The sequence below is a fragment of the Hyalella azteca genome, unplaced genomic scaffold, assembly GCF_000764305.2.
Source record: "Hyalella azteca isolate HAZT.00-mixed unplaced genomic scaffold, Hazt_2.0.2 contig13566, whole genome shotgun sequence".
NCBI classification, from domain to species: Eukaryota; Metazoa; Arthropoda; class Malacostraca; order Amphipoda; family Hyalellidae; genus Hyalella; species Hyalella azteca.
This window is the reverse complement of record NW_025943482.1, coordinates 179,199-196,686: the sequence shown is the minus strand read 5'-3', so window position 1 is coordinate 196,686 and position 17,488 is coordinate 179,199. Positions and strand designations below refer to the sequence as shown.

Here is a 17,488-nt window from a genome sequence, read left to right as displayed (position 1 = left end):
AGCAGCCAATCAAGCAAGCAGCCAATCAAGCAAGCAGCCAATCAAGCAAGCAGCCAATCAAGCAAGCAGCCAATCAAGCAAGCAGCCAATCAAACAAGCAGCCAATTATCTCCAACAACAAGAACAGGAAACTAAAACTCACTTAACTTACACTGCAATTGCAACTCTTTAATCTTCGAAGTTTTCCTACATTAAAATTGGCTTCCGATTGCAACATAACTCGGGCGTTGGGCCCAAACTCACAACTCCGGACACGGGGTGAAACCAACGCTCCTTGCCGGCGGTGACGCTAGGGCGGGCGTCTGCCAGGGCACCTTCCGTGGCCGTGGTCCCTCCGAGGGTCCCATCCTTGGCTGTGGTCCCATGGGCCCCAGCCTGACTCCTACACGTCCCGTCGCTGAGCTTGCCAGCACAAGGCTGTCCCGTGCGAGGGCAGGTCGTCTTGTACGCCTCCTGCAGGATCCGTGGGAACAGAGAACAGGATTCTTGTTCAGTTTCTCCAAGAGCAAAATGATCAAAACTTTTCCAATGTAATATGAATCAATCTAAGTTCCGAGTTACTATTTGCAAATGAATTCTATAGTGAATTTAAATTTTCTCTCAAGGAATACGAACGGATTCCAGCGACTAAACTTGAAGAAGGTGCGTTTTGATTGTTATTTTATTGGACGCGTTCACCTAACATCGATCAGTTATTCAAATATCATTGAAAATTTCCGGAATTTTAATGTAATCCGTAGTAAAAGTAATTTAAAGTCCGTTTAGAGTAATTTTTTTTTTAAAGCCGAAATTTCAAAATATTCCGCCCACCTCGATGTCGGCGAGGCGCTGCTTGAGGGCGGGGGCGCCGTCCCCCGCCAGGGACTTGAAGGCGTCCAGGATGGGGCGGTAGCCCGTGCAGCGGCACAGGTTGCCGTCCAGCGCCCCCTCCACCTCCCCACTCGTCACCGTCCCCTTCCTCCCCAGCTCCCTGAAGGCGAGGGTTTAGGTCCTTCTAATTAGGATAGTTTAATCTTAAAATAGTACATTTCTGATAGGACTATTAAAAAATAATTTATACCGTGTCCCCCTCCTCCCCAGCTCCCTGAAGGGGAGGGTTTGGGTCCCTTTACTCGGGAAATTTTAATGTTAAAACAGCACATTTCTGAAGGACAATTAAAATACTAATTTATATATACCCTTTCCTCCCCAACTCCCTAAGGGGAGTTACATCCGTCTACATGGACAGCTCAATGCTTAAAACAATTAATTACTAACGGATAATTAAAAAGTTATACCTGCTCCCTCCTCCCCAGTTCCCTGAGGGGGCGGATCCTCTTATCCAACCCCTTGGCAAATGACGTTGAAATGACGTTTAATTAACGTTTGATTCAACGTCAGAATTTTTTTGGAGATTGTGTGGTGTTTTGCGTAATCCATAAAATAATAAATATATTGCAGAGAAAACAAATTAATAGTTAATGGATCTACCATTCATAATTATTCCCACTTAAAGAGTTTATTATTCACTCAAAATATCTACCACAAGTCTTCAAAATTCAAGATATTACCTCATGTTTATTAATTATGATAATTCAGTAAATCTCCTGCATGGCTCAAGCTCACTTGGTGGTGAAGACGTGCATTGCACGTACCGGTATCAGTTAGGGGATTTGTAGCGCGGTAGATGAGCGCGAACAAAAATATTTATTTATTATAGATATTGGAATGCACTGAAATTGTAGAAGAAAATAATGCTTTATAAACCTCGTGCCAATGAACATACAGAAATTATGGTCACTAGTCCCTGGTACATACCCTGTCATGGTCACTAGTCCCTGGTACATACCCTGCCATGGTCACTAGTTCCAGGAACATACCCTGCCATGGTCACTAGTCACTGGTACATACCCTGCCATGGTCACTAGTACTTGGTACATACCCTGCCATGGTCACTATATATATAGCGCTTGGTACATACCCTGCCATGGTCATGACCATGCCCGGAGAGCAGTACCCGCACTGCGTACCATAGAAGCCGGCCAGTGCTTGCTGGATCTTGTGGTACCTGAGGAACATATAACCGTTAGTGATGCAACATAAAATCTTAACAAACTTCAGACGCGCAATGAACCAAAACTGCCGTCCACTTCATGCAGACCATGTACATCGTCAGCCACTCATGGGTTCGTCTACTGCTCTTGTATTATGCATGCACATGAATTAATCATATGTAGCCCATGTTTAACTGCGGTTAGTCTGTTGTGTTAAGACTTATGGAGTCACCAAGCCAAACATTTCTCATCGCTCTCAGACGCTCTTAAGCTCTTGTTGACAACACGCACGGCTTGCCAGAAAGGAAATTCAACAGTGTGCTTGAAAAGAATCAGCACATCATTACACAATCCATCCTAACTTGAGCTAGCATACCCTAGCCTAACAACCTAGCCTAAGCTGTACCTATGGTATACAATGAAGTTTGTCATTAACTAGAGATTTCAACAATAATTTTCGATTTTTTATGATTAATAGCTATAAAAAGGCTAATTCTCACTTCAGAAACATTCTAAATAATTTCACAATCGTAGCTGATCGAACGATTTGAGTGCAATCAGAATGCATTAATCACTGGTCTGAAGTCAGAAAAAATTGGCAAGCAGGAGTATAAATTCTCTACTGATACAAGATATTCTGCACTCATACAAGATAGACACCAGAAATTAAAGACACCTTATATAGCACACGGCATATTGATACACGGTATTGTGCATTCAATAATAAAAACGGCAATTACCACAGTTACACGGGCTCACCCCTTCTTGCGGCCGCCCAGGTGCTCGATGGTCTCCAGCTGCCAGTTGGCGCAGGCGTAGACCAGCAGCTGGCACTGCACAGGGCGGGCTGTGTACTTTATGTGCCTACGTGTATTGTACGTCAGCAAATGCGTGAACATAAAGTATTCGGTGTTGTGTATAAATTGAAAATGATCGAGATAATCCCGACATGGAGTGATATGTAAAAAACGGCTCAGATAGTGGTACTAATTAGTGATTTTAATACCTGGCTATATAACTTCACAGCCCCTTTGTCCCGTCCCACCTCCCCTCACTTCCCACCTCCCCTCGTATCCCCCCCTCGTCTCACGGCCTGCACGCTGAAGGTGCGGGTGCCTCCTCCCCCCAGGTCGGGGGCGGTGGCCACGACGATGCAGGCCCCGCAGCCGCCCTCCCGACACATCACCTTCGTCCCCGGCAGCCCCACGTGGTAGCGCACGTAGTCCACGAGGCGCATGTCCAGGGGCACGGCGGGGGGCGACACTGTCAGGTAGTAATATTTTAATAACAATATTTATTTATTAACCTGCAGGCCCACATAACTTCTGGTGTGAGATACGACGAGGCAGCTGCGTATGCCTACACGTAATAGCAAGACAGTAGTGAGCATCCCGCGTAACGATAACAACATGGAAAAGTATGTCAACAACGACGTGAATGTCGAAATGGATATGAAGAACAAGCGTATCTCGGTCGTAGAGTTACGTTATGAAGAAAGCAATAATATTTATACATCTGAAGGCTGACATGAAAACTCAAGGCGTGTGTTATGCAGCGATGCATGATGCCGCGCATCTCTTCGATGCATGAAGTGTTGACGATGACATGCATGTTCATCGTCGTGGGTCATGCCTAGCAATGCTACAGGTTCTGTAGGTCATCACTCTTGCGTCGGACGGCGGACTGCACCAGGCTTTTTGGGCTCAAAATTCAACCCTGCGTCGCAATTAAATGCTCAATAATAATGAAGCAGGAAGTGGTGGAAAACTTGCGTTCAGTAGGTTCAGCCTGAACGGATTTTGTCTGAACTAAACCTATTCTACGATTTTTACTCTGAACCTGGGATTTTTTGGGATTTTTCTGGGATTTCTGGAGCGGCCGAAATACTCATGCTGAGGCGGACCGCCAGAGAATCAGAGGCGGACCGCCAGAGAAGCTGAGGTGGACTGCCAGGGAACCTGAGGTGGACCGCCAGAGGACGACCACCAAAGGATCAAATTGACCATCTCGAATACGCTGCAAGATGGCGCCGCTGTCTGCACTGCACATCCTGCAAGTCATCCTGCTGCTCTGCACTTCACATTCTGCAAGTCACCGCGCAAGACAAACACGATAATCCCTCGCGCTGGCGATGGAACTTCGGCATTGTGGGTGAAGATAGTAGTTAGCTTTACAGCCGTTCGCAGTTTACAGCACCACGCAGTTTACAGCAGTACGCAGTTTACAGCAGTACGCAGTTTACAGGAACTCTAAATCATTAAGAGAAACTCCAGCTATAAACACATCGGAGAATAGACGAAAGAAATAGAGAACAATGACTGACAGAACAAAATAGACGAGAGAAATGGCGAACAATGACAGACAGAATAAAATATCATCAAACGGACCATGACACCAAAATCTCTCCTTCACCGCGAGGAATGATATGGAGGTATGAAATATGGCGTCGCTAAAGCTTTGAGGAAAATCATGCATTTAGCCTTGACTGTTGTACAAGGGTATATGGAATTACCTGAGTTGTTGCTAATGATATTTTTGTGATGACTTTGTCTAGGATAAATTCAAAAAACGCCATCTAATCTAATCTTATTTTGAATTCAAGTTCATAAGACAAGTGAGTCAAGGTACACGTGGGCGTCTGTCGTGCCCCGACAGCTGTACTGAATATGTCGTCACGGTAGTGCACGGTATCGTGCAGCCGAGCAGAGACGAAATATTGGGTGTAAAATAAATCACACGGTAATACTCCATCTACCCACAACGTACCTCCACGAAAACAACCTTAATAGCCATGACTCCACGGTAACAGCATTGTACCCACGGTAACAGCACTGACCCACGGTAACAGCACTGACCCACGGTAACAGCACTGACCCACGGTAACAGCACTGTACCCACGGTAACAGCATTGTACCTCAGCATTGTACCCACGGTAACAGCATTGTACCCACGGTAACAGCATTGTACCCACGGTAACAGCATTGTACCCACGGTAACAACATTGTACCCACCTGTATGTTCTTCGCCGTTGAGAACGAAGGACACAGCGTTGACCTCTGAGTCACCTTGAGGCGCCATGATGGTCGTTAGCGATCACAACTGCAGTAGTTATAAGTAATTGCCGTGCAAGATAAGCAAGTTACCAGAGCTTTTCTTCAACTGCCTTACTATTTCACTGGTATTACACAGGGTAACCTGTAACACAAATACCCAGTCTTTGGTTAGCAACAGTTACGAAGAATGACTTCGTGATATGATGGCTAACTCACAAATGTTGATTTTCCCTCAGACACAAAAAAGCACAAAATACTGTTGATTTTGTTGTAGTCTCGAGTACCGCATTAATTAAGTGTACTTCACACTGCAGTCGTTATCTCCTCTATCTGCATTTACGATCTGTCTGGTGTCAATCAGGCGTATCGTGATCAACCACCCCCATATCAAGATAAGTTCGCTAGACAGATGGTGTCTCACTATCCCTCATGCACTAACTTTGTCAAAAGTCTGGAGGCACATAAAAGTGCATCTGAGACAGGTATGTACTAGCGGCATCTCCACAGAAATGAACGATATGTGGTAGTCGTGGTTTCTTGAAATGTAAAGAATTATTTATTCATTCAGAGCGAACCAGTTGAATCCAATATTATCAGCTTCATTATATGGTCCTCTGAACCCAAGATCAACTGCTCCCTTATGCTACCTGCTGAACCTATACGACCAACTGCCTCGATCCTTATGGTGCCTGCTGAACCTACGACCAACTGTCTCCTTATGATGCCTGCTGAACCTACGACCAACTGTCTCCTTATGGTGCCTGCTGAACCTATACGACCATCTGTCTCCTTTTGGTGCCTGCTGAACCTATACGACCAACTGTCTCCTTATGGTGCCTGCTGAACCTACGACCAACTGCCTCCTTATGGTGCCTGCTGAACCTACGACCAACTGCCTCCTTATGGTGCCTGCTGAACCTATACGACCAACTGCCTCCTTATGGTGCCTGCTGAACCTACGACCAACTGCCTCCTTATGATGCCTGCTGAACCTACGACCAACTGCCTCCTTATATGGCCTGCTGAACCTACGACCAACTGCCCTCTTATGGTACCTGCTCAACCTAAGATGAAAACGAGATTAACTTTACTGCTATGACAGAACACTGTCAGACGGAACAGCCATTACTAAACACTGCTTTGAAAGAACGCTGCTATAATAAAAACTGCTATGACGGAATATTGTTAACACACAGTCACCACAGGGAAGCCCGAACATGCTGCTATGAGCCTTTGAGCAAAGTTTTCTGTCTTTCAGTTGTTGACCAGCTTAAATATGAAACATCCGGTATTAATTTTCGGAACTAATTTTCAGTGGGCAACATGACGCAGAAACTCCTTCCTAAAAACACAATTCATCAGAGAAATAGCGTTATTTGCTGGATAGTCAACGCCACCAATTAAACAGGCGCAGCGTCCAAGGCCATAACTTAGGACTAAGTGATCAGTCGTCAGTGGATTAAACCTCCAACGAGAGTTCGGCCAGGATCGAGGTTTGTTCCAATACACGCCATGCGCAACACACCCTGTCTCAATGAAGCACGAGCGGCGACTGCAGCTGTGGTGCAGCTGCAGCAGCCGCGAGTCCGCGACCGCATCGTTGCAAATCATGCATGAGATGGCAAACCAATTCAAGGTCGGTTCCCCTACAGACCCGACAAACTGGTGAGCTTCTCATATCTATATGACTTGAAGACAGCTTAAGTGCGACAACAAATACTGAATCTACCATGACCAAAATCGTTACTTGAAACTATGCACGGCAATTTCTTTTAAATTACATTTAGGTATTGGGCGTCATAATGCCGTAAATACGCCCAATATCGGGCCACCCAAACCGGATACTAACCTCAGGCGCTTCAATGCGGGTCTGTGAAGCGCTTAATGACGGAAGCTGTAACGCTGGCATCGCCCGTCAGAAAAAAACTCTTATTTTGGCAAGTAAACAAAATGTTTTAGGCAAAAAAATCTTCTTTAAATTTTTGTTACGCCCTCCGTGGAGCGTGTTTCATTTTTCATTAAGTCCAAGTTAAGTCCAGGCAGACGTCTCGAAATTCACAGTTCGTTGCGTCGTTCTTTGTGATAAATACAAGTCTCGATTATGAATTGAAAGAGAAACCTCAGAAGTTCATATCAAAACATTATCGAAAGTGACATAAGTTGGAATTCTGACACTTGTTAGCACGTCACATATATTTTGCATATTAAACCTAATACTACACATTTGCATGATAATTATCCACACAATTCCGCATAGATTCTACTCAATGTTGATGGAGCTGTGTCGAGTAGCTAGCACCGAGCCATGCGCTCTTCTCAGCAAAGCAACGTCAGAGCGACAGCTGATGGTGAGGGATGGAGCTGCCGGTATGGACCACGGCTTCACCAAGTACAATCCATAAAAGTGTATAGCGAGACAAAATTTTTTAAGCCAAAGATAATCTGAAATTAAAGCAAACATGGATAATAATGCCTACGGTACCTATTTTATGTGACGATGATTCAATTAGCTCTAATATAAACATGGGAGTAGCAGTCATAGCCGAGGCCTGGCGTGGAGAACTCGTCGTGCAGTTTGGTTAGAAGATGAATATTGTGGCCAGCATGTAACTCGCGAAATTGCAATGCCTTCCCTTGGTAAACTCCCAGTTTCCGCTCACCATGTTTTTACCAAACCAAAGTTAATGAGTCACGACTAGACATAACATTTTCGACTTACACAAAATTTATTCTGAGAAGTAGTGATGATTAATTAATTATTAGTATTCATTATTAGATAATGAATACTGAATTTTTATTTTCTAAGTAAAATGTAATTTTCATTGTCACACAAAGATGGGTAGTGAGTATATAAACATGAATTTAGGACATAAGAAAAAGCAGTTTTGCTAAGAACATTGATATATTTCCTGCAAATGAAAGTTTAAATAATGTTCATTAATAGGAGTTGGTGCTAATATTCAAGGGGTTCTATAGTCAATTTTTTTATCATCGCTGAAATATTGCAAAGTTTAGGTAGAGAAGCGCGTTTATTAATCCCACATCCGAAACCGTTTCGCTCGCTTCAGTATATCGTACACTGATCTATCGCTGTTAAACCTACATTCGAGTACACCAACTTGATCATAAAGTAGATTTCTATAGCTTTCTTCGTTTCCACTGCTGGAATATAATGTCGGGTATATTAGCTACGAGGGAAAAATTTCCCCAATAAACAACGTAAGTCCGTGTAACGGAGGGGGTACTGCGGCAAGCTAGCGGGGTCACCCAGAAAAAGAACTTGCGAAGTTGCGTCTCATAAATCTATTGTTTTTTCTTCTACATTAAGGTTAAGAAAGTTTAAAGTAAAACGATCACATTTGAGTGAGGCTCCCATAGAGTGCATTACTGCAGGCATACTGCAGACGACGCTCGGGAGAGCAGTCTTATGTGAGACAGCCATGTAGATTCAATGGAACCTCGCGTTTACTGTATCGCTAAGTTCCGATGACACAAAGTACATAAAAATTAACAGTTTTTTTTTGCAAGATTGAGGTTTATACTTTACATACATACTTTGGAGTGTAAACTAAATTGTTTAATGAATACAATTCAATTTCTTTAATGAATACAGCTATTCATACAAATTATTCATATTGGAATTATCAGAAGGAAATATATTTTGAATAGAGAACCCCTGTTAGCAACTCATTGACACGACTGTCTACACAGAGTCACAGGCGTCTCAAAAATTCTTGATACATCACAAGAGGTAATTCTCATAATCAATTCTTCACTACAAGAGTTCTTTAAAACTTTTAAGCCAAAAACGCCAAATTGAAAACGTCAGAAAAGAAATTTTGGTTTTCTTGCAGCTATTGAAGTTGGGATTTTTCTAAGGACCTGCACGGGTATTACCTTGTTCGTGGCAGCAGTTGAACGAACCGTGCGGTGTCATCCGAAGCATCAAAACATTCGCAAGGAGAAATGAACAGCGAGATATCTTTATTGATCTTAATTCTCGGCAAACACATTTATTTTACATTAATAAGTAATTTATATTAGTAATAAGTACATAATTAAGTATTAAGTACATTATTATTATAGTTATGTTCTAGTTTTTATTATTTTTATTAAGTTTTTCATTACAACTCATCGCACACAAATATGGGATCAGAGTTTCCTCGATGCGTTTCCAATTATATCAAAGAAAACTGTAAGAACACATTACATAAGCAAATACATCTTGTAAGTTAAGGCAAATTTAAGCTGAAAATATTCACATTAAATTTATTTGAAATATTTCGTGTTTTGTATTGTCAAGTTGAATGCACCTGACGCGTTTCCTTTACATCGGTTAAATATAGTATGTCATACATACCATTATACTTATACTATCATATACATGCATACAGTGATAAAATGACAGCAGAACAATAATTCGATTCCTCAATTAAACCTTCTAAAATACCTGCAACAAATGTTATATACTAACTTGAGCGTCAACTCTCGTTATCTGTGGACACTCGTTGCTGCCGGGTAGTGGCAAGTGGATAACAATGACATTTATGATTTAACTCAAATAATAGCAAGGTTTCAAGTATCGCCATTTAAAGAGGAATAGATGAGAGGATGTGGTCAGGACAAACATTCAAATCAAGAAATTGTCGTGGAATGCAAGTGTGGCTTGGAAGTCGATGAAACGAAACTGTAGAAACGTGGAAAATGTATCCCATAACTCCCCTGTCCATGGGGCTAGTATAGTGGCAGCTACTACAACTTGCCAATATTAACTGCTATTGATTACAGTACAACAGGCCTCGCGTGTTAAGTCACTTGTCCTTGCAAAAAAGTCAGCTAAAACAGTGATCGAATCTTGAATCTTACTGAAGTTAGGCGCTTAGGCCTTCTCATGCCGGCTTTGTGAAGAGTTTGGTGGCCTCTGCTTTCAAAGCCTCTTACAGTTTCTCGGAGCAGCTTCTTGTCAAGTTCGCACACCCGTACAATGTGTTTTAGGAACATGATGTATTGATCAACCGAGATTACACGATCATGAATTTTACACAAGTTCAAGAAGCATATACATGTAACTCATCACAATGAAGCTATACTAGGATGTTTAGATTAAGTTAAAATAGGCGAGTATTGAACAAGTGCACGAAATAAATAATGAATTACTAGGCTTGAAGGAAAGGCAAAAAAAATACAATGAAAAAAGTCCAGCAGTGAGTGTTTAAATCCAAACAATGCAAGCGGCGCATAACTGGCTAACCGTTCCAATAAATTGTCAGGTTGTGATGTCATTACTGACTATTACGTCACCTTCTGTGACGTCACTACTCGTGGGTCACCGCGTATATAAGCTGAGAAAGCGCACTGTTAGTCAGTCCCAGCAGAGTCTCAGTCTTAGGCAGACAGCCTTCAGCTGCAGTCATGCAGACTCCGGCACTCAGACCAATATGTAGTGTCGTTAACTCTATCTCCCAATCTACTGCACATACTGTGCTTGATCCTGTAACTTCTATCGAGTGTATCCCATGAACCTTTCTTCAATACTTAAGCTTAGATACACGACTTGTTATTTATCCTTCCCTGGCCGATGAGTATTTAATCTGTTATTCGGACAATTTATAAATGAACCAAAACCCCTCAGGTCAATCTACGTCTAATTAGTAGATCAGACAGATCCATTCAAGGTTTTGCCTGTCAGCATCAAACGGTGTATTTTAGATACTGGACAAAATTGAGTGACGACGTGTATCTTGGGGACCTCAAACTCGGCATGCAATCTGACAGTGGATTTGCAAAACACATTCGTCTATTACTTACTACATTCGTCTATTACATTCGTAATAGACGGAATGTAGATTTAGAAATGAGTGTGCAGAAAACTTATTATCTATACGATAAAATTAGCTCGTTTAAAGTCGGATGAGACAACATAGATGATAAATGCAGGCATATTATTCCCATAAAGTGACAGTTCAACTATAAATATTCGGTGAAGGTTGTGAGCAAAAGAAAATTTCACACTCATATTTTCTTTGATCCCGTTTTCTTACCAGCAAAATATTTAATCAGTTCGATGTATCGGATTTCCATGAAAGTCTTTTAACATGAAAAAATGATCACAATCACGCCATCAGATTTTTATTAAAATTATCAAGAAATTTCAACACTGGAACCTTTTTGCGCTCAGAATTTCAAAAGTAAAGAATTTCAGCAACGAAGTCACTAGCGGATAAATTTTATGGTTCCTGGCATTTCGAAGTGGAAGTCCAACGTAATTACTGACCATAATATTTTGGTGAATTAGAACATAGAAATACATTTAGTGTGCAAATCGTCGTCGTTGCAAAGTAGGCCTTCTTAAATATCTGCGAATGAGTTGCATGCAACTCATTGATGAAATTTCTTTTCCAACTCCTTGGTTAGGTCAACGCAGTTGCTGAACATCACATTATACGGCCTGCTAAGATGTTCAGATTCCTTCATCCATCCAATGAAATCCTTCATTGTTTTAATTGGCCGCGAGGAAGTTGAATGGAACTTGTTGCGACGGCTGCATTCAAGCCTGCAGCCACTATCCTCTATGATCCTGGGATTGTTCAAGCACTTGTTCTTGAGCTGAGACTCCGATAAGCTTCGCTGTATTACGATTCCATCGCGGAACTTGTCCACTGACCAATATCCCCTTCCGATCTTGAGTAGAACGAAATTGTGCTTAAAACTTTCGGGGAATAGAACGAAATTACGCCTAAAACTTTCGTGGAATTGGTTCCAAGAGAACAAACGGTCGGTGGCTACAGCACTCATCCCGAACATGAATGCAAGACTTTCTTGGTTTGACGCTAGACGCGTGACATAATAAGACACTTCTTCCACCAGGTCCCCGTCCACTCTGGAGCAGCGCTCCATGTCGTCACACAACTGCTCCAGGGTCTTGTAGTACACGGTGTCTGGGGAGGAGTCAGCCCTCGGGACGAACCTGATCGCATTACTCCAGTTCGCCCCTGGGAACCAGCTGCCGCTGCTTCCTACAGGACGAATCAAAATTTAGAACAATTTCAAATCTTAGACCACATAATAGGGTGACGTTTAATAACTGCGCGAATCAGTTGGAGCTTTTATGAGCGTCAATGACTCGGATCATCGATTCGTCCGTCTTAATGCGATTTGTACGTAGAAGTTTAATAAAAAATATAGCTGATTCTTACCCAAGTCCCAGCTCAACTGAGTAGGAGAGATATGGTTATGCAATTTTCTCAACAGTAATCGTTCACCTATTGCAAGTGTCGCGGCCTTGGTCGCGACAGGAGAAATCCGCGATGGTGAATTTACTGGCTCATATTACTTATTTAAGTATATCTATTGCAAGTTTTCATTGTTGTAAGAATTAATAAAAAATTCTGCTATAAGTTTGGAAATATTTGCGTTTCCATAAATTTTAGATACAATTTTTTCAAACCTGCCGATCGACTCCTTCAGAAACCTGTGAACCAGCAAAAAACTGCGAGCGAATTTTCTCAATATTATTTCGAAAAAACCCCCTATGAAGTGAAGCCAAGAATGGTGAAGCGTGAAATAGCGAGGGGTTATAGTAAACTGCAAACTAATCTGGCAATAAGTAACGAGGTTATAACCTTACCCGAGTAGTGAGGCAACGTGGTAGAGTCAGGTTAACCGAACAGGAATCGGACACAACACGACATTACTATATCGGACACAACACGACATTACTATATCGGACACAACACGACATTACTATATTCACTCACCACCGCCGAGGCGCACAATCGAAAGAAGTCTCTCAATTCCCCAAGCTCCCTCGCCAGTTCTAGTAGTGGTATTCTCGCCAAAGCTCAGCATCAGCTCTCGTTCATTCATCATGTTGTATTCTTCAATGCTTATCAGGATTTCCTGAAAGAGAAACAAGCTTGTTGCAAACGCTCCCGTTACGATTTCTGACACCTAATAAGACTGACACTTCTAACTACCTAATAATATTAGAAAACAAAATATCTTCACATGAGCCTTTAAAGTTTTGATGCGAATTATTACGTCAAATTTTAATAAATATTCTTATATGATGAATTATTTTAGAATTTCATGGCTACAGTGGATTAATATAAAAATACAACACAATAACATATAATCAAATATAATGTAATATGTATAAATAACAATAACACAAAATAATAATATAATAAGGCAAACATTGTAGTAGATCTCTGAATATTGTCAGAAAATTGTATTTGTCGGTCCTTCACTGGACCTTTGGGATCTGTGGGAGTGTAGGTATAGTGACATCAGAGGATCGTGTTGGGCGTGGTAGTCTATATTAAAAACCATGACTATATGTAGGCAGTTAAACATGTTCTAATTCCGTTACCTGTCACATACTGAGCACCTACAAGATTTTGCAATTTTATAAACAATTCATGTATGGATACATTGGTGTAGAAGCAAATAATCGTTATAAGTTCTATTGGTGCAGCTACAATACAATCGGGGTAACTTGAACATTGCCTTGCCAAACTTTGTGTGCAAATCTGACACTCTGCCACGTGGTAGGTGCTAGGAAGTGAAGAGTTTTGGTATTGTAGTTTTCAGTAGCAGATATTGATGTTAAAAGCTGCGCCTGCACGTGAGATTTAATTTGGTAATAGGTCACAAAAGTCCTACATTAGGCTTCCACTGGGTAGGGATTAGACTCCTACTGTTGCGACTCACTTGACAACGTTGCAGCTGAGCCCTGGTTGCCTTTACCTTCAATTAATTATTTAATGACACGAGATTGCAGCTGGCAGGACGTGAAACTTTATGATATCCTTGAAAATAGCTTGGTGTTGCATTAGCCACTTACACAAGGTGGGTTTCGCAGAAATGAAGGTGAAATGCCGAGCTTGATGAAGAAGGTTGCGCTTTAGAGTTATGTCTTTGCAGAGAGTTCCCAGTTCCCACCGATACTCCAGTGGTTGGTCCTGACAACCAAAAACATTTATTACGAAAAATTAATCCTAAATATGGCACAAACTTGCCCTCAATGTTGCAAACAACAAATTAATTCAAAGATAGCAACTCTGAAAAATAAAAATGAAATAAGAGTATGAAATCTGCAGCCTTCTGATACTCAGACTCTAAAGTTCCAATACAGTTACCAATTAATATAATTTGAAACAAGAACCATCATCATGGCTATAGGCCAAAATAACTGCGTCGCACTTCACGCGTGCAATAACATTTACGTATTCTCGCTGCGACCGCCCCAATTTATAACTCACAAATGAAGGTGAAATGGAAAATTTTTTTACAAGCTTAACATTAACGTTAGGTCCTGATGAATAAGTTGGATATTGGTTTGGATATTAAAAGTTTCGTTCAAATATGTACAGTAGTTAGAAAAAATATAACTCAGTACTCACTGCAATGAGTGACAGAGAGCGAATTTTCTCGTCGACGAAAACATGAAGTCACGGACGGACAGACAGACAGACAGACGGACATGGCGAGCACAATAGTGCATTTATTCCATATACATGAGAAAATGCGCTAAAAATGTAACTCAGTACTCACTGAAGTGAGTAACAGAGAGCGCATTTTTTCGTCGACGAAAATGTGAAGTCACGGACAGACTGACGGACTGACAGACGGATATGACGAGAACACTAGGGCATTTTTTCCATAAATGAGAAAATGCGCTAAAAATGTCTTGTTCACAGCAAATTTCGGCACGTATCGCCATATAACTCACGAATGAAGGTGAAATTCCAAAAATTTTCACGTGCTCTACATCACCACTAGGTCCTAATGAAAACGTGTACCAAGTTTCGTTGAGCTACGGTCATTACTTTGAGAGATATTCCTTGCTCACTGAATTTAGAGATTTGCCGTGAGGCCGGCCGCATGTCCGGTCTCAAATTTGTCCGAGACGTTTGTAACACGCGCAAATTCTATCAATGATATTCATATCACTGGAAAAATTCATACAAGTACCATTGTGTTGCATGTCAGATCACACGCTTTACTATGAATCAATGGGAAATTTGTTTTTTCAATTTTCTTTTGCTAATAAATGACTTATAAATACCATGCGAAATTTTATTTTTTCCGTGAGTTACAGGCTTGAATGGGCAGCTCAATGGCAAATGTTTTTACTTAAATAAATGAACTGTGTAAGCCCAAGATTCAATTATCATGGATGTTGAGGTTAATTTCACGTCAGATCTGAATAAAAATGGTAAAAACCAAATGGCCCTATAATTAGTGAACGAGATTATTATGCACAAAAAATGTACTACATAAACGCGAGAAAAAGTTTTGAGTGCAATTTTTCATTGGAATCATATCTGAAGTTTGGATATAATTTTTGGTCGTCTTGGGTGACAGATCACGAGTCTAATGATCAGTCATATAACTTGAGAATGCAGCGGTAGTCGGAAAGAAATTCTATGATCTAAACACGTGCTGAAGGCTTTAGTGAGTTCTTGTTCGTGATTTAATTATGATATGCTACCTAGTTGAAAGAATGCTCATCACGTGCCTTGGGAAGAAGCCCCTATCGTAAAATTAAATACCATAAATAAAGTGGGCGTATTCTATTTTTCATTTACTGCATCTGAATCTTGATACCCTTTTAAAATTTCCCGTTCTAGATGATGTCACGATGTCAACATATACACTGCAAATTTGAAAAAATAGCAAGTCACATCACTTCATAGAATAGAATCGAAGTGTCGGCACTGAAGAAATAGGCCCATGGCCTGTTGCCGATTCTTGTACTTTTCGTGACTTGATTCACAAGGTTGACTTCTACATTTAGATCATTTTATTTGTTAAGTTCACTCTGTGATGAATGATTCAGGAATGTGTTACGCTTAAATTTGCAGTACGCTCGTGAACAACAGAGGTGCACTTCCGTAGTTTTATTTTTTTCACTCTGTAACTGGTATTGATTGGATATTCCTGGGAGAATATGAAATTCGCGAATCACATTCGTGAGTGGCTCGCATTCGTCGAATGCATATCTCCATATATTAAATAGAGTTTAGGTTTGGTAATTCTGGTGATGGAGTATTTAAAACTGAGTAAGCAGTTCTGGGTAAGAGTAAGGTGTGACCTCCGTATTTTAGGGAAAGCTTGCATTTGTTTACGCACAATATTTACGGATCTGAGGTGGAGCGGTGAATTCATTAGCAAAGAAACCTAAGCAGGCTGCAGGCTCCGCTGGTTTGAAAAAATTAAACCATTAATGCGTTATCCGTGAGGTTTGTTGCATATAAAGAATATAATGTACATAAACTTGAGGTTATCTAATTATTAACGACTAATGTTTGCATTGTTAAGTTATCGAACTACTGAAGAAACCTATCGACTAACGACAGCACATTTCCTATCGACTATCGACTGGCATGCGGTTGTTCAACGACCAGTCGACCTTGAGATAAATTTTACAACGACTCTTGTGCTACAATATGAGACGGGCTGCGAGTCACCGACATGTGGCACAGCCTTCATGCCATGATGATGCTCCGAGTATGAACGTCTTGAAATGCCTAGCACCTTACGGAACAGGTGATAGTCCATTGATAATGTAAAATCAATGTCAGTCGAAGAGATCTTGTTTGAAGTCCAGTTTTTATGTCACGAAAAGTACAGGAATCGGCTTATTTCTTCAACGCCGAAGACGCTAACGGTATGCTGTGGGCTAGTTCATAATGGTCAATAACGTTAAACACAAAACAACTTTAATCTCAACTCATTAACACCAATTATAGAGTCTCACACATAGAAAATGACAATAGGAAACACATGAAAACTGTGGGCATTATGTGATGAGCACGAGCAGCACCATCCTACTTACACGAGCTCCGAACGCGCAGTGCAGTACAGTACCACAACTGAACTGGCTCTTCATTTTTACCCGACACGCACGAGAACTGTACGAGTTCTGCACGAACTTGTACGAACATGTATTAAAAATTATAACAAGTAGTATTTGCACTTTCTTGACAATAATTATTGATTGATTTTTGCTTTCAGTGCATCATTCTCAAAAAAACTTAGATTAAGATCAGTTTGTAAATTAAAAACCTAGAAACCTAAACCTAGCGCTGGCAGCACTGAGTGCAGTCTGTGAAGTCAAGTCACTGAAGTGTACGACGAGAAGTTGGGAACCGTTGCTTTGACTGGTAATGAACGCGTTCAATACTGGTAATGAACGCGTACAATACCAGTACCATCTCTCAGCTAGGGACAATATACAGTCTGACGGTTAGTGCGTTGCTCCATTCATTGTGTATTGACTGCATAATCAAATTTAAGGCATTGACAATATTTCAATTATATTATTGGCTAAAATTAACTTAACGAAAAACCCAGATTTTGCCATTTAAAAGAAAAATACACCCAGACACCCAGGTG

General features: G+C 41.1%; 2 protein-coding genes across 4 annotated transcripts in view; both read right to left on the bottom strand.

Moving 5' to 3' along the window:
- The window catches only part of LOC108676789 (xanthine dehydrogenase), a gene marked incomplete at its 3' end in the record, with an annotated part of 18,595 nt that extends 13,364 nt beyond the window's left edge, over positions 1-5,231 (bottom strand). Inside the window, 6 exon segments of the mRNA XM_018164927.2 lie at positions 374-453; positions 811-970; positions 1,961-2,047; positions 2,793-2,866; positions 3,124-3,296; positions 5,045-5,231. Of these exon segments, the coding sequence (XP_018020416.2) occupies positions 374-453; positions 811-970; positions 1,961-2,047; positions 2,793-2,866; positions 3,124-3,296; positions 5,045-5,111 (641 nt within the window).
- Positions 5,232-10,812: 5,581 nt separating this feature from the next.
- LOC108676787 lies at positions 10,813-16,953 on the bottom strand. 3 transcript variants are annotated; one of them, XM_018164925.2, is made up of 4 exons: positions 16,929-16,953; positions 13,932-14,049; positions 12,844-12,985; positions 10,813-12,102 (listed from the first exon to the last, which is right to left on the bottom strand). In XM_018164925.2, exons 3-4 carry the CDS (start codon positions 12,953-12,955, stop codon positions 11,465-11,467), a joined length of 750 nt encoding a protein of 249 aa, XP_018020414.1. In that variant the 5' UTR covers positions 12,956-12,985; positions 13,932-14,049; positions 16,929-16,953; the 3' UTR covers positions 10,813-11,464. The 3 variants fall into 3 exon arrangements, with proteins under 3 accessions (XP_018020414.1, XP_018020415.1, XP_047739710.1); XM_018164926.2 differs by lacking the exon at positions 16,929-16,953 and adding an exon at positions 15,679-15,739; XM_047883754.1 differs by lacking the exon at positions 16,929-16,953 and having other exon boundaries at positions 13,932-14,150.
- Positions 16,954-17,488: the final 535 nt, after the last annotated feature.